The sequence below is a fragment of the Antechinus flavipes genome, chromosome 5 (genome assembly GCF_016432865.1).
Source record: "Antechinus flavipes isolate AdamAnt ecotype Samford, QLD, Australia chromosome 5, AdamAnt_v2, whole genome shotgun sequence".
NCBI classification, from domain to species: Eukaryota; Metazoa; Chordata; class Mammalia; order Dasyuromorphia; family Dasyuridae; genus Antechinus; species Antechinus flavipes.
In genome coordinates this window covers 52,599,489-52,617,085 of record NC_067402.1, presented here as the reverse complement: position 1 = coordinate 52,617,085, position 17,597 = coordinate 52,599,489, and the positions used below count along the sequence as shown (strand labels likewise).

At 37.7% G+C, this 17,597-nt stretch overlaps 1 protein-coding gene across 3 annotated transcripts in view; it reads left to right on the top strand.

The window, feature by feature from the left end:
- RSU1 (Ras suppressor protein 1) overlaps positions 1–17,597 on the top strand; it is a 221,653-nt gene that overhangs the window by 100,260 nt on the left and 103,796 nt on the right. For all 3 annotated transcript variants that reach the window (XR_007947648.1, XM_051961301.1, XM_051961300.1), the window contains one exon: positions 12,884–13,016. Coding sequence is in view for 2 of the 3 variants with exons in the window: in XM_051961301.1 (XP_051817261.1) it covers positions 12,884–13,016 (133 nt within the window). In the remaining variant the exon portion in view is untranslated. The remainder of the gene's footprint in view (positions 1–12,883; positions 13,017–17,597) is intronic.

Here is a 17,597-nt window from a genome sequence, read left to right as displayed (position 1 = left end):
TGAATCACCTCATTATTGAAAAGAGCCAAGTCCATTACAGTTGATCATCACATAATTTTGTTGCTGTGTACAATGATCTCCAGGTTCTGCTCACTTCATTTAGCTTCTCTCCAGGCCTCTCTGAAACCATACTGTTGGTTGTTTCTTACAGAACAATAATATTCCATAACATTCATATACCATCACTTATTTACCCATTCCTCAACTGATGGGCATCCACTCCATTTCCAGATCCTTGCCACTACAAAAAGGGCTGCTACAAACATTTTTGTGCACATGGGTCCTTTTCTCTTATTTAATGATCTCTTTGGAATACAGATCCACTCAACTTAACTTTCAAATTGATCTTCCAGTTATAGCTGGTTTGACTATGTCATGTCCCCCTCATTAAACTCCAGTGGCTCCATATCACTTCAGGATCAAATATAAAATCTGTCTTGCATTCAAAGCCCTTTCTAATTTCCTCTCACCCTACTCCCCTTCTTGTGCCTTTCTACTATGTCTTTTGTGATTTAGTGACAATGACCTCCTAGCTATGCTTTGCACCCAACACTCCATCTCCCAATTCTGGTTTTTCACTGACTGTCCCCCTTGCCTGGAATTTTTCACCCTTCTCATTTCTGCCTCCTGACTTCTTCCAGAACCCAGCAAAAATCCTACCTTCTATAAGAAGCCTTTTTAAACCCTCTTCAACTCTGGCATTTCCATTGAGTATCTCCATTTTGTCTTGCTGGATTGTTGGTACATAATTGTTTACATGCTGTTCCTCCCATTAGATTGTAAGCTTCTTGAAAATAGGGATTGTCTTTTGCCTTTCTTTGTTTTTCTGACCTCTAGCAAAGTTTCTGGTACATAAATGATTATTGACTGACCAGTGAATTTTCTTAATTTACTTTGGAATGAAACCGTAACAGTTCAATTTGGCACCCATTCTTTTCAGACCACCTTAATAAGTGTTGGTAGGTACAAAGAAAATAAAACTGAATCTAAATATAACATAAAATGGCTTAGGTGGTGATATATTCTGTTTGTCCTCTCTTTGTGCATCATCACAACAAATAAAGTAAGACTTTCCAATCCCTCCCCTGACCACTAATGTCTATCATCTTAAACTACCTTGTACTTTATTATTTGGTCTTTCTTCTCCCTATGTTTTCGCTAGTCACGCTTATACCTGTAGTTGTCTTCCCTCCTAGAATACAAACTTCTTGTGATAGGTGTTCTTTCATCCTTTGTACTTTTATCCTCAGTACACAGTGCCTGGTACATTGGGGATTCTAAATAAATGCTTATAGTTAATTGATTATAATTTTCATATACTCCTATTACAGTAGTATTACAAATCAGCTCCCAGAGAAATTTTGTTGGTCCTAGGTGTGGTATGGGTCCTGTATTATTAGAGTGAGGCAAGATTCTTTTTATTATATCACTGCATTTCCAAGCTGCTCTGTTTTGCTATATTTATGATCTTTATTGATCCCTCATCACGAATCCCATTGTAATGATAGTGGATGGATGAATTAGGTTGGTGTTGGCCAACCTGATAGGTCTGGGCCTTTAAAGAGATATTGCAGATCACTTAGCCGTACTAACTCATATTAAAAATGAGTAAATAGACTCCAGAGAGTTTCTATCACTTTCTCAGATACACAAAGAATAAATAAAAGAAGGCAATATTTGAACCCAGGTCCTTTGCCACCAAATCAACCAGATATCTCTCTTACCTTGCCATGGTTTGGTCAGTAAGTTAAAGGTTTTGAATAGGAGAAGCTAGTTCTTAAAGTGACTTAATTTTAATCAATCTCTGCTCTGTTTGGAGGCCGAGGAAAGAATGATGCTTTGCTAAGGTGAGAAAATTGACCAAATTCCCCTGCCTGTTTAAAAAGGATTATAAATTACATTACTGGCCAGCCTTAGTCAGAATTTGAGTGCTTAGGAAGAATCTCTGTGATAGGCTTATGGCTCTAGCCCATTTTCTGTAAGTGAAAATGAACATGCCCAATAATGGGGCCAAATTTGCCTATTGAATTTGGTCGTATTTTAAAGTAGCTCCTAAGGAGAAAGATTGTTTCACAGTGATTTAGTGCTTACAGAATTGCAGCTGCATAGGAGAGTTTGCCATGTTGGTGGCTTTGGAGAGAAACATATGTGCTTCTTTTGCAGGTAATAAAATGGAAAATCCAATTTGCAATTGCAGACCAAAGCCCTGAGTGATATATGATCTTCATAGCGGCATCGGTCAGAGGGTTAGTGCTAATCACAGCGCTGGGTCCGGGTCTGGGAGACAGCCAGCGTCTCTGCCGACAGACCCTCTCTAGCTTATTAGATCCTCTTTGTCACACTGCTTAATCCTGTTGGCTGATCCTTGTTAGAACACCACCGGCGCGTGCTGCTCGGGCTCCTAATAAAGGAGCTGGGGGTGAGGCCCCTAACTAGGAGCACTGGAGCGTGAGGCAGTTAGGCGACTGCAGCCTGATGGACGGGGGCGAAATGCTTCCTGCATGTGATTACTTAAAAGGGAACGTGCCTCAGACAGCTGATGGATGAGCTTTGCTGAGGTAATGGTGACTGGGGGAGAGCCTCCGAGATGGGTGTCATCTTTTCTCCCAGCATGATGGTCTGGCTTTCTGCTAAGGAGGTTAACCCTTTGCTGGAGAGAGTGGCACTCTGGTCCTGGTCCGTGGTGGGCAGGGGCCTCCATGATGGGCATTTAGGGTTAGCTGCTCCCTCGCCCTCCCTGCCTCGGCTCTCTCTAAGCAGAGAATGGTCAAGTGTCTCTGAGCACCGTCCTGTGCCAGGCACCAGGGAGCCGCCAGGAGAGCACAGGCAAGCAAGCGGGCCTTATCCGCAAGGAGCTCCCGCCTCTGTTGGGAGACGTAACACGAGCAGAGATGGGAGTTACTTTGTTCTCTGCCAGCTGCGAACCCCTCTCCCCATATAAGCTCGGCACTAACTAGGTTAAAGGTAACTAGGTTCCAGCAGCTGCAGGGTTCTGGGAAGGCTTCCCGGAGAAGATGGTGCTGGAGCCTAGCCGGAGCTGGGGGAGGGGTGAAAGGAGAGCAGGGAGGCCATTTGTGGCTCAGCCCTCTGCGGTGCAGCGGCCCTGGGGTCCGAGGAGCTGAAATAAACACAGGTAGCTGTGGGAGGGGCTTCTGCCTCCAGCTCCTCCCCTTTTCTCCACTCTGTCCCAATCAGAAATAAACAGCCTCCTGCCAAGTGAGGGTGCTGCTGCCTGGGACCCTCTGGGCCTTCCTGGGGCGCCGCCCCTGGGGCCTCTTCTCGCTGACAGAGCCCAGGTCTGACATCATCCGGCACTGGCAGGGCTGTCGTCTCCGATGTTGAAAGAGGCAAGGAACATCATTCCCCAGGAGCCAGACACCAACTAGACTGAACTGAGGGGAGATAATCCTTCTGATCGTATTATCTAAAGAAGAAGCATTATGGGGGCGCAGGGAGAGAGCAGCCTAAGCAATCAGGAGGCCTGGATTCGAGTTCTGCCTCTGATCCAGCCTGGCTCGGAGAACTCTGCACGAGTCACTTAGGTTTTCGGGTTGTATATCTGAGACTTTCGGTGCCTCGGCGGTACTGATCTGCCGGGCTAGAGGGAGATTTCTCCCCAGGCCAGTCTCTCAAGTGAGGTCACAGATGTGAGCCAAAAAATCATTCAGATGAATCCTACAAGAAGTTTCCAATTTATACTCGAATTTCATTTTCAAAGTTAATTGGAAGTCTGGGTTGTTTAAGAGTAACAGTGTGGGAACAGCGAGGTGGTGCAGTGGCTAGAGCACCAGCCCTGAAGTCAGGAGGACCCGAGTTCAAATCTGACCTCAGACACTTAACACTTCCTGCCTCTTAACCCCAAATGTCTCAGCAAAAAATAAAAGAAAAGAGTTAGTGTGTTTTTAATAGAAATAATATGATAAATAGTGGCTAGGTTCCTAGGCTAGCCCTTGACAGCTTGTCTCACACAGTAGCTTAGTGCCACTGTCGCTGGTAGGTGTCTTCTGCATCTTGTACCACAGAGAAGAGAGATGGAGAAATGCCCCCCTCTTTTTTGTGCTGGACCTGCTCCAGGCAGATTTTTGGCATACACCCGCTCCCCTTTCTTCCTTCTTGGTATCCTTCTCAGATGATAAAGGTCTTCTTTCTATCTTTAGGAAAGTACTTGCTCTGCTCTTTGGAATAGTAGAAGAACATTGGATCAGGAGTCAAGGCCTCCATGCCTTTTCTCTACATCTCAATTCCCTGTAATATAGCAATGGGGCCTACAGTGGATAGAGCACCAGGCTAGGAGTTGGGAGGCCTCAGACACTTAGTAGATGAGTGACCCTGGATGAGACCTTTTACTTCTGTTTGATGTTGGAATACACCTGAGAGCTGTGGAATACATGGGAGCTACCTGATAGTGGCTGCTGGAGGTCCAACCCAGAATGGATCTCCTCTTGTGAGAGGATGGTACAAGGAGATTGAGAGGCAGTTGCTGTTCTCTGACCTCTCTGAGTGAGAGGCCATTGCGTTGTCTTACCTCTCTCCTCTTCCCTCTGCCTCTAATTTATCTCATTCCCAGTCCACAGCACCTGTGTCAGCCAAGGGTGCCCTGTAACTCCTTCAGATGTTATGATCCCACAGCTGTGGAGGCTCACGGAGAATTGACCTGCCCCTTAACAGTTTGACTTAATTTCCTCAACTGTAAAAGGGAGACAATGCCTTCCCCTCAAATGAGAGGATACCTATGAAAACGCTTAAAGAGCAATTGTAAAAGAGCTTATAGAGGGATAAAGAACACTCTCTTTTATATTGATATGATCATGCTTGGGCAATATAAGAATTATTTTTTCAATAATGCCACTCATTTGAAGGGATTCATAGTAGAGAGGAGAGATTGGAAAAAAGAAAAGTAAAGAGACTTATAGTAATGAAGATAAGAGAAAAGAAGAGTCTGAATTTAACTGATCATCATAGGGGTAGAAATAACTAGACAAGAACAAGAGAGACTTCATAGGTAGAATCAGTTGGGTAGCCCATTAATTAGAGAATAGTCTGAGGAAAGAATGAAGAATACAGGAACACCCCAGAATTTTGAGTTTGAATGACTGCAATAGAGTTCCATTAAGAGAGATTAGAAAATGGGACAAACTTAGGGCTTTGGGAAAAGATCATTTGGAGTATGTCGAGTTTTAGTGTGCAGTGTCCTTCTGAGGATATCTAGCAGTTATCAGAAGTATAGAATTGAGATTTAGAAAAGAAAATGGGGAGATAAATACTAACTTGGGTTTAGTTCGTATTAGTTTGATAACTGAGGACATAGAAATAAATATAAATCATTTAGAGGGATGTTTACAAAGAAGGAAAAAAGACCAAGTAGAAAGTTAAGCCATGAAGGCTGTCCACCATTTTGAATCAGAAGCAAGAATCAGGAGACAGAGGGCATGTTCAGATAGGACAATTCCTAATTTATAATTATTCTGAAATGTGATCATGCTGAACCTCCTTCATTTCTATTTCTCATTTCCATTGAAATTCTAGACCTCTTGTTCTTTTCTCTAAATGAATTTTATCTTTATTTATTTCCATAATGTTGCCCTTTGGTAATTTGATAATTTTTTTATTACACAAAATCTGTACATTCTCCTATATGGCGATTTTTTATTATATTAAAATCCAATCTAACCATGAACAATAAATATCTTCAGAGCAGAAGTACAACCAGTAGAAAGCAATATTATGGAAAGCAAGGGAAGCCAGAATATCAAAAAGGACTTAGACTTGTAAGCTTTTTCAAAAATCAGGACTGACTGAGGAAAGGCCAGTAGAGAGAGCATTTTCAGCCAATTAACAGGAACAGAAAACATGTTGAGGAAGGGAGTGAGAAAGGAGAGGCATTGCATTTATATTAGGTGCTAATGTTAAGACCTTGTCAGGTCTTCAAAGACCTGATTCAAAGAGTTCCATATTCCAAAAGTATGCGCCTATCATTCCCATTTAAAATTGCCATTTTATTTTTATGTGCACGCACACACACATACATATACACGTCATTATTGAATCTGAAAACTGATTTTAAGAGGAAAGCAATCTTAGCCAACTAAATCAAATACATGTGTTAATATTCAGTAGAGCAGGGCTGCCAAGTAGTGCCATAGTACTGGGACTAGAGTCAGACTCCTCTTCCTGAGTTCAAATGTGGCCTCAGACACTTACTAGCTGTATGGATAAGTTCCAACCCGGCCCAGCCACTTAACCCCTTTTGCCTCCGTTTTCCTCATTTGTAAAATGAGCTGGAGAAAGAAATGGCAAACTATTCCTGTGGCTTTGCCAAGAAAACCAAAAATGGGGGCAGAAAGGCACAAAAACAACAGCAGCAATTCAGTAGAGCATCTTAAACCTCTGAGAAGGATTAGCATTTTAAAAAGATGATACTTAATCAAATGTCTGATTTTCAGACAGGATAACAAGGGCAAAAAACATATGACCACATGGAAACATATTTTTGATTAGTAGAACTTTGTAAATTGTAGATGGACCAAGCTTTGCTGGGGAGTCTCTCCCCGAGATCTACTTCTTTAAACTATTTCTTCTGGCTTTTTAATAGTTTTACCTTTTCTTTTTCTTGTCTTCTGTTTCTGAATGAGCATTTTTTTTATAAGTAGAAATTTTTTTTGTTTTATTTTTTTCCAGTATATATCTCATGGCATCAGAATTTCTGTTTAGCAGAATGGGATACCTAAATTCTAATTCTCCATAAGTCAGTGGTTGTGATCACAAACTATTAAGAATCCATCACCAGTGAATCTCTTGTCAGTCCCTGGGTCCCAGTCTCTCTGTGAGAATGAGTAGGAGCATTACTCTTCAGCTTTTGTCAGTTCCTTCTGCATTCCATAATACATAAAAATTGAGAGTTGTGGTCCAGATCTTCAATGTTTGTCTTAGGATTACTGGAGAGACTGGAGTTCATATGTTAATTCCAGCATTTATGTGGTAAGTGATGTGTCAAGTCCCTACTTCTTACTGAAACCTGGTGTAATGATTCATATGCTACTTGAAAGAATTGTGGTAAGAAAAGCATTTTGCACCATAAAAAAAATTGAGTTATTATCTAAGTGACTCATTCAATGTCACATAGCCATTCAATATCAGAATCTAGACATTTTGGGTTTCAGTCCTCCCTTTGAGACTATCTTTTTGCCCCTTACTCCAGGATGCTCTTCTGCTTTTGAAATACAAAGTTTTTGCAAAACCAGTTGTTGCTTATTTCTTCCCTTGACTTTGAGAAGATCTTTTTGGAAACCTAAGAAAAAAATCAAGGAAGAGAATAATAAAACAGCATAAACAGAACTGAGACAAGATTCTAAAATGGGGACAGATCCTAAAAGTTTGGAGTGCTATCTTTAAAGGTAGAGAGCCTCATTCTCCCCTCCTCAAAAAAAGAACATGAGCAGAATTTCACAGTAGATTACTACTTCTAGCCAAATACCTTTAAGACCAAAGTGAAGAACAGCTCATTCAAGCAGAAAATCTGTAAGCCCAGATTTCACTATCTCGTTAGTGAATTGGAACTTGATGATTTAATTATGATGTTTAGCCATCAAAATAAGGAAATAGTTAATAGTGATCAAAACTGAAATAAACAGGTATTTAGGTATAGAAGTAGATACATTTTACTGTCATGGACATGACACAATATGAAAGGTTTTGTTTATTTTTCAGGCAATTTCTTCATTCTTAGTAGTCTCGATACCTAGCTCATCAGTCTTTACATGCCCACAAAACATCTCTAAGTGAATATGGCTTTTTTTCTTGCTATCATTGTTTGCTGTCCCTGGGACCACCATTCTTGTTTCCCTTGTTCATAATCATGGAATAGTCTTTGTTCTTACAAAGATTCTATCACCATATCTTGGATTTGTCCCATGCTAGGTTCTTTTTTTGTTTATTTATTTATTTTTTAATGTGGAATGAATTCACTTTTTTTTTTCACCTAATAGTATTTAATTTTTTTCCAATTATGTGTAAAAATGATTTCCAGCATACATTTTTGTAAGATTTTGAGTTCCAAGTTTTTTCTCCTCCCCCGCTCCCCAAAAGAGCAAGCGATTTTAAACATGTTTGCGCATTAGTCATGTTGTGAAAGGAAATTCAGAGCAAAAGAGAAAAACCACAAAAAAGAAAAAAATAAACAAACAAAAAAAAGGTCAAAATGGTATGCTTTGATCTATGTTCAATCTCCACAGGTTCCCCCCAACCCCCTCGTATGTAGATGACCTTTTCTATCTTAACTGTTGGAATTGTCTTGGATCACTGTATTGCTGAGAAGAGCTAAGTCTATCATGTCATAAGCTAACTCAATCATTATGCAATCTTGTTATTGTATAAAATATTCTCCTGATTCCATTCATTTCACTCGGCATCAATTCATGTAAATCCTTCTAGGCTTTTCTGAAGTCAGATTGCTCATCATTTCTTATGGAATAATAGTATTCCATTACCTTCATATATCATAATTTATTAAGCCATTCCCCAGTTGAGGAGCATCCACTCATTCAGTTTCCAGTTTGTTGCCACTACAAAAAGGGCTGCTACAAACATTTTTGCACTTATGGGTCCATTTCCCTTTTTTATGCTCTCTTTGGGATATAAGCCCAGTAGTGACACTGCTGGATCAAAGGATATTTTCAGTTTTATAACTCTGGGCATAGTTCCAAATTCCACTCCAGAATTAGTGTTTTGATTTTGTTTTGATTTTTTTTTTTTTTAGATAGACTTTCTCTTCAGATTACTAATGCATTGTGGGTATCTCCTATGGCAAACATATGGCAAGACATGTACCGGTATTAAATGGGATAAGTAGGTATGGGTAATTTGTGATTTGCATTTTGGGAAGACCACAATCATTGAAATTCATTGGAATTTTAAAATATTCATAGTTCTCCAGAGAAAAAAGAAAAGGATCCATATATACAAAAATATTTGCAGAAACTTTTTATAGCAGCAAAGAACTAGAAATTAAGAGAATACCCATCTATTGGAGAATGGCTAAAATAATATGGATATAATGGCAACTTTTGTGCTACAAGAAATAATGAAAAAGAATGATTTCAAAGAAACCTAAGATAATTTATAGAAACCAATACCAAATGAAGTAAGCAGAATCATGGCAATAGTTTATACAATAAAAACACTGTTTAACCACAACCAGTCTTGAAAGACTTAAGATCTCTGATAAATGGAATAACCTTGGTACCAGGGGACTAATAATGGTCGGTGTTATCCATTTCCTAATAGAGGAATGATGGTTTCAAGGTAAAGAATAAGACATATTTTTGGATGTAAATGATGTAGGCATTTGTTTTACATAACAAATTATTATATGGAGCTTCTTTTTCTTTTAAATGGTAGAGATGGTAGGAGAGAATGATTATACATACATACATATATATGTGTGTGTATATATATATATATATATATATATATATATATATATTCTGCCTTTTTATCTTTTAATTGTTACTTTAAAAAATTAATCTGTTTGTCACACTCTGTTCCTCCTGATACCACATCATTGAGGGGGAAAAAAATCCTTCACACAGCATAGTCCAACAACGACAACAAAAAAATTGCCACATTAATTATGTCCAAAAGTATATGTCTCTTTTCTGCATTTTGAAGTCATCACTTCTTTTTCAAAGTGAGTGGCATGTTTCATGTTCACTCTCTTGGATTCATGTTTTATCATTGTATCGATCAGAGTTCCAGAATCATTCAAAAATGTTTTTCATTTGTTATCATTGTATACGTTGTTCTCTTATTTCTACTCTTTGTTCTGCATCATTTCATAGAGACCTCCCAGCTTCTTCTGGAAATGTCCATTTCATCATTTCTTGTGGCATAATCACATTCCATTACATTCGATACTACAATTTGTTTAGCCATTCCCTAAAAGAACAATCCCATTGTTGCCAATCTTTGTCTATACCTATACATTTGTTTCTAGGTACAAATCTTTTTCTTCTTTCTTTGATTTGTTTTGTGGTTTTAGTTTTTCATAGTGAAAAACTGTACAGCTGATTCATAGTGGGTATGGGAACAGTCTACCAGATTTTTGACAGCAGTTCCAAATTGCTTTCTAGAATGACTGGACCAAATCACAGCTCCACCAACATTGCAGTGCTGTACCTGCTTTCCCATAGCCTTGCCGACTTATGTCACTTCCTCATTTGTTTTCCAGTTAATCCTATAGATGAGGTGAGGTTATTTTGATTCTCATTTCTCTAAGCTTTGGAGGGTTTAGAATATTTTTTTCCATATGACTTGATAAATTGGATTTCTTCCTTTGAAAACATAACTTTTGACCATTTTTCTATTAGGGAATGGTTCTTAGTCTTATAAATTTGGATATCTTCACTGTAAACTTTTATCAGAGAAACTTAAATCTCCCCACCCCCTCCAGTTATCTATTTTCCTTCTAATTTGCATTAGTTTACATTAAATTTATATAAAAACTCTTACTTTTTTTATTTTAAAAATGATAGGGGAAAGTAGAATGGGGAGAAAATAAATGCTAGCTAATTGAAAAATAAAATATTTTTTAAAGGGAAATTAACCATAAATCTGGTTATATATCACTGTTCCTTCAACAGTCTTTTATGGGGGCAGCTAGATGGTGAAATGGATAGAAGATTGGCCTTGAAGTCAAAAGGACCGGAGTTCAACTGTGTGCTCAGATACTCAATACTTTCTAGCTATGTAACCTTGGCCTTAGCAACAACAACAACAACAACAATAATAATAAATCTGTGAATTTCTTATATGTGAAGTAAAGTTTAAAGTCTTTTTACCTGGTATTCAAACCCCAACTTTCCTGTCTTATTTCATTTTATTTCCCATTACACTTTTCATAAATCAGCCAAATTGGAGTATTTTCTGCCCCTGAATATATACCCTTTAATCTTGTGGAAATTGTGTTTTGGTTCACACTTTTCCTACAACCAGAAAATGTTTTCTTTGTATTCCTACTTATACACAGCTGCTTTTGGAAATTCTTTCTTGATCTCCCGTAACACCCAGTAACACCCTAACACTTTTGTTTTGGGACCTCAGGGGATACTTTGTATTGCCTTTTACTAATGTACTTATCAAGTTATATATTTTGGTTATTTGTGTTTATATCTCCTTTCCTTCCTTCCTTCCTTCCTTCCTTCCTTCCTTCATTTATTTCAGACTTTTGTTTGTTGAATCAATATTGTTTTATACACCTAGCTAGGCGCTAATGATACCCAAAAATTAAAAAAAAATTGAGTCCCTATCCTCAACAAATTTACATTCTGTTATATATTACTATGCTATAAATTCCACAAGGACAGTAAACACTCACACATTATCTAAATCTTGTATCCCTTTTAGCAAGCAATGCAATGCTATCTCTATGCAAGATAATTTAATCATATTTATGGAATGGAATTAAACATGTTTTTAATATAAAAACTTTATATGCAGTAGTTTTTGATTATTTGTCTTTCCTTCATTTCCAACTTTCTATATAGACTTATATGTGTTCATATAACAAACAGTCTTTGAAAACCTTGATTTTTTTTTTATTTTATGAAAAAATAACCCGCACATTCTTTGCAGTTAAGATACTGATCATAGAAGTAAAGGTTAGCAATATACTTTCTTACAAGGATGAAATTCCGCGTGCTAGGTTAAGAGTTAGAGCCACATAATAGGTCAGTAATAAAGCCTCAGTACAGACCAAAGATGTGACATTATCTGTCTTGAGAAGATTAACTAGGCAGTATGAGTATCCTCCCATAGTTTTGGACTCTTGATGATCCAAGCCTCAGGCAAAGGCCGTGTTCTGGAGGGATTTACAGAGGAAGATGCCTGCAAAGATAAGGATCTTCATTTGGCTGCCAGATGAAGCCACATATGCTACTTTTTGACTAATTTTTCTCTCAGCGTCTCAGATGGTATTGGAGACATTTACACAGACTTTTCTTCCTTTCAGTTTCACTAAAAAAATGCAGTCTGTTGACTTGCAGCCCAGAATAGCCAGGTGTCTCTAGCAAATACTAGCTTTAGAGGTATTGTTGAACTATGAAATTACCTTTGCTAAATAAGGGCCTGGATGCATCCAGTGTAAAACCTTAACTGCTAACCTGACAGAATGTGAGACACATTCCCATACTATAACATGTCCTATACTTAGCACATCTGTACATTGAGAGGCTATTGGAGGTGTAAACGAACCCACAGAAAATGTCAGGTGGCAGCATTTTTACAAGAGGAATATTATTGTTTGCCACTCAGATTATCAATTTATTTTTGTAATGAATCTGCACAGTTCCTCTTAACTGTCATCCCTCATCTAACTTTGGATGGGGAAAAAGGTGGCCATCCTCCCTTTAGTCTAAGGTGAGCACATAATCCGAAGACAGACATAATCTTGCTTAAAAGTTAATCCTGTGAGCAGCTCTTGTGTCATTTCTGCCCATGACCTTGTACAAAACTGCTTTAGACTAAAAATCAACAAACTGGGAAAATAGCGTTAACTATGCAGTCATTGAAAAGACAAAGTTAGCATTAATTAAGCACTTACAAAAAAATATAAGTTCACTTAGTGTGTTGGAAGGAAATAGTTTGTATACTAGCACTGAATAGCTTGTGATCTCTGCTTGCTATAGAGATGATTATATTTCCTGGGTGCCAAAGGAAAAGAGATTTGCATGTAGGAAATCTGCATTTTCTGATAAGAAAAACAATTACATGCATAAATAAATGAAAACACTGATTTGGCACTGATCTTACTCAGGATGGCATTAGGGTATCTGGATGGTACACTCCAGACAAGATTAATTCAATACTATTTTTGTTTCAATCCTTTTAGGAAACTTGGATTTAACTGGTCAAAAGCAGGTCTTCAAAGCTGAGAATAATCCCTGGGTTACCCCAATTGCTGACCAGTTCCAGCTTGGAGTGTCTCATGTCTTTGAATACATCCGTTCGGAAACATACAAGTAGTAAGTAACTTGTGCTTCCTCCTGAAGTATCTGAGTGAATGTTTACAGAAGTTGCAGTTTGCCTTGCCATTCCAAATGTAAATGCATTATTATGTGTGAATGGTAATTACTAGGTCATATCCTACCCAATCCTTCCTCTGGTACCTCAGTGCCGACAATGTGTTCCTAAAGGTTGCACTATTAGATCACAAGTCATAGTGGGAGTTGCCAGGTCAGAAAGGTGTTAGGTAGAGGCCTAGTGATGACTTTATGTCTGTTCTTCAAGGGCAGATTTGGCTTCCAGATGACATATTTTGTTAACCAAAACAAATGAAGAAAAGTATCTTCTGAAAGTATAAAAAAATTGTGATCTTTGTCAGTGGAAAGATTAGCTATACCAATAAAATGATAATCTTTGAAGTATTTAAAAGACTTTCCTATTAAAGTGGCATATAAAATCTAAATGATAATCAGTTATTTTAAAATTGTATTAAAATATATTTGTATTTTTTCATTGCTTTCAAAATGTTAAATGTAGGTGACTCTTGAATTCATGTTATATTTGTGGTTCTACATATTATTAAAAAGAACAAGTATTTTTTTTTAATAAAAGGAATCCTAAATGCCTGTCAGTTAAATTGATCTCTTTAACTTCTTGGACCATTCTATAATAAAATTTTATGGAAGGTACTGAATAAACATATTCTTATTTTTGAAGAGGGTAACATTTATATTCAGGGAGAAGAGTAAATAAGGAGGCAGCAGAAAGGAATATGAATAATTTTGGCTCATTTCAGGACCACATTTTCTGAGTTCTCTATCAACTCTAATCTGTGGATCTCTGGGTTGGTCTTTGCAGAATGAGCATTTTTGAATTGGCATTTGGTATAGTAGCAATAATGGGCAGATAGGGAAGGACAGAATGTTTCCTCATGTAGAATTCTTTCCTATTTAAGAAATTTGTATTCAAAGAGTAATAGCAATAATTATATAGTCAACTTTACATGTATTAGATGGAGAATCTGTGGGTAGATAACAATTTATCTGGAAAAGATGTGAAGATTTTAGTAAACAGTAATGTCAGTGAATCAACAGTGTAATATGATGTCACCAAAAAGCTAATGGAAGTTTGTAAGAAAGATATGGCAACCTAAAAGGAATTGATAACCCCGCTGTGTATCCATCTGGTCATACCATGTCTGGAATACTGTTTAGTTCTGGACATTGAGTAGGGGAGAACCTTGATGTAGTACCTGATTGATGATTAATGGTCCTGTGAACCTAAGGAAGAGAAGATTTTGGAAGAGCAAGAAAAATGAGTTTAAATATGTGAAGGGTTATTATAGGGAAGAAGAAAGTAGACTTTTCTGCTCAGTCTCAGTGGGCAGATCTAGGAATGAGCAATGGTAGCTACACAAAAGTAGATTTAGGTCTGATGAAAGAATTCTTAACAATTAGAGCCAGTTAAAAGTGGAATATCTTACATCTGGTGGTAGTAGGCTCCCACCTTGCTGGAAGTGGACAAAACCTGGAAATGGCTCAAGTTTGTTGGAGAAGGGCTTTTTTGTTCCGCTGTGGTTTGGACTAGTTGGTCGAAATGCTTTATAGTTTGGAAATGAGAGGACAAGAGTATTTGGTTGAAACCTATGTCATTTCAGCATTTTTTTGTCATCATTTCAAGTCATCCTCTGTAGGACAGAGTAAAGCTGGGGAAAATTTTCTCTAAAAGAGATTTGTTTTGCATCCATTGTTTCTTTCGTATGGTTTCCCTTTGTGGAAGATTCTATCTTCCCCTGTCTGTTGGCTAATAATACTACATTGCATTTAATTTCAAATGTATTTGTCCCACAAAGACAAGTTCATATATTCATCACATGGCATTGCCACAAGGGGCCCTATTAGAACCCTCTCACTTTGCAGATGAGAAAATGGTTTCCAAGAGGCAAAATTATTTAGGTGTGTTTACATGGCTCGTTAATGACAAAACTAAGACTAGAACCCAGGTCTCTTAACTTTGAGGCCAGTGTTCTCTTGACTTATCCAAGCTTATTAAAGTGATTTATCAGACTTCTTAAATGGTCTCTGCGGTTCAAATGCAATTGTCTCTGGCTGCAAGCCTATAAAAAAGAAAGAGACGTGAAAAACATGTAGGCAGAACCAATTTAAGTTCCCAAGACATAAAGCTTTAGTAATGAAACACAGCCCTGCCTTGGAATTTGCCCAGTTGTTGAGATTTTACTTTCCACAGCATTTTTTATAAGTTGGGATCATTAAAGATCACATCTCACCAGAGTTCTTCCTTTTTGACTTAATAGATTCATGACAATACCCTGCACACAGAACTTCCCCCTTTTGTCTCTGGCCTGGCGATCAGTCCTGATTGATAAGAGAAAATGGCCTCTCTTAAATAGTTAACCCCCTTTCCATAGCTCCCTGGTATTCTGTGGTCACGTATCCCCATCTTGGCAAAGCCTGGACTTGCTTAGGTCTGACGGGATCACAGAGGGTGAGCTGTGCTGAGCAATGACATTAAAACTAAATAGTTATTAGGCGGAAATTGCCAAAATGGTAGTACATTCCGATTGTAAAACCTTTCTTCCCTTTTAATTTTTAAATGGGTTAAAAAGCAACAACATAAAAGGGGACAATAGTGATATTTATAAATGCTTGGTCCTAGAGATATATAAGAAACCCATAGGTTGTACTTTATTGATTCATCAGTAGAATAGAATATTCAGAATCATTATAGATCCCTTATTTTTTTTTAAACTCCTAAACAGTCAGGTTTCAAACATTGTAAAGGCAAGCCAGACCACTTTTGCATATCTTGAGAAATGAGAGCAATGTTAGTGAATCTGATCTCAAACTGGCAGATTATTTTACTTTTGTTGTTTCCCAGCTAATCATTAATCACTATTTAAAAGTAATGGGTCTAAATTTCCTCATCTGTAAAACAGGAGGTAATAATGGCACCTATCCCCAGGGTTGTTATGAGGATAAACTGAGATGATATTTGTAAAGCATTTTGCAAACCTTAAAAATGCCATAAACCTGTTAGCTATTATTATCTTTTCATGTCATTTAAATCGTATAAAGAAGCATCATTGTGCGACAAATAGAACCCTGGATCTAGATTCCAAAGCTGTGATTTCAAATAGCAGGTTTTTTCCTTAGCTGTTTGACCTTGTAACAACCTCACTATTTCCCTTTCTGCAAAATGAGAGGGTTGAGCAAGATGATCTTGAGTTTTAAATTTATGATTTTATAATAAAGTGATTAGTTTCTTTGTCATGCTTGCATTTGAAAGGCACTTTTTGTGTACATATGGGCTTTTGCCCTTACTTCAAAATCAATAAGTTTAATAAACTCCCAGTTTTCTTGGAAAAGTAGAAAGGGGCATTAGAGTTAATTCTCAGTAATCCAGAATATTTGTTTATTATAACCCATAGACATGCATTTCTTTTAGAGAATGAGAATATACTAAAGTATATTTTGCCTTAATACTTTTCTGAATGTAATTTGTTTTTGGTTGGGGATATGTTTGTGCCTCAGAATTGCTATATAGGAAATTGTCAAATCATATGATGCTTCGGGAAAAAGTTTCTGATTTTTTGAAACTTTGTAGTTTTTTGGAGTTACATTTTATATTTGTTCCCTAAAAAGTGGAGCCATAATTTGGGAGGGGTGATAAGTTCTTTTTAGCAGGAGTGCCAAGTTCCAAGTGAATTGACAGCTCTTAGACTTCTTTAGCAGGGTAGATACAGCAGAGCTTACCACCTCTTTATCAAGTATAATTACGTAATATATTAGGAAGCTACCAATTGTCAGACATACATTGTTATCACACTCAAGCTCATGTTCTAAAATTTCTATTGCCAGAAAAAAAGGAAGTTGGGAGGTGAGAAAAAGGTAAGAAAGAAAGAAGGAAGGAGGGAGGGAGAGAAAGAAACCAGGAAGTGAAAAAGGGAAAAAAGGAAAGAGGTAGTGAAAGAGAATCAGAAAAAAGGAAAGAAAGGGAAGGGAGGAGGCAGGAAGGGAAGAAGGAAAAAAGGAAGAAGAGAAGGAATGAATGAATAGGAAAAAGGAGGAAAAGAGTAAAAAAAAAAAAAAAACGAAAGAGTAAGTTTAGGCTATACTTGTATATTACTTGACCATATAGTATAAAATCTTTCTGGTTATAGATCTATGTAAAAAATTATACGTCAATTGAATTAGGCGTGAGGCTATTAAAAACTTTTTAATCAGCTCAGTACTTGAAGTAGTTTGCTTTATTTGATTTACTTTTGAGATGTCAGGATACCCTGAAAACTACGTGAATCTTATACTATTATTTACCTTGAGTTCATTTGTGAGATGTAAAATAATCTGCTTTAGTGCATGAAGCCATGGAAGAAAGCTTGGTCAAGGAAAGGAGAGGCAGTTCTGCTCCCTAGTGGGTAGAAGGACTCAAAGACACTCGTTATTCTCCCCCTGGCTCAGTGTCTGGCACCCTAGCACAAGATGCTTGCTCTAACAGGACTGGAGGGTGGAATCCAAAGCCTTGGCGCTGCAAGGTTAGCTTCATAGGAACCTCCCAGTAGTTCAGAGGACCTAAACTGGACC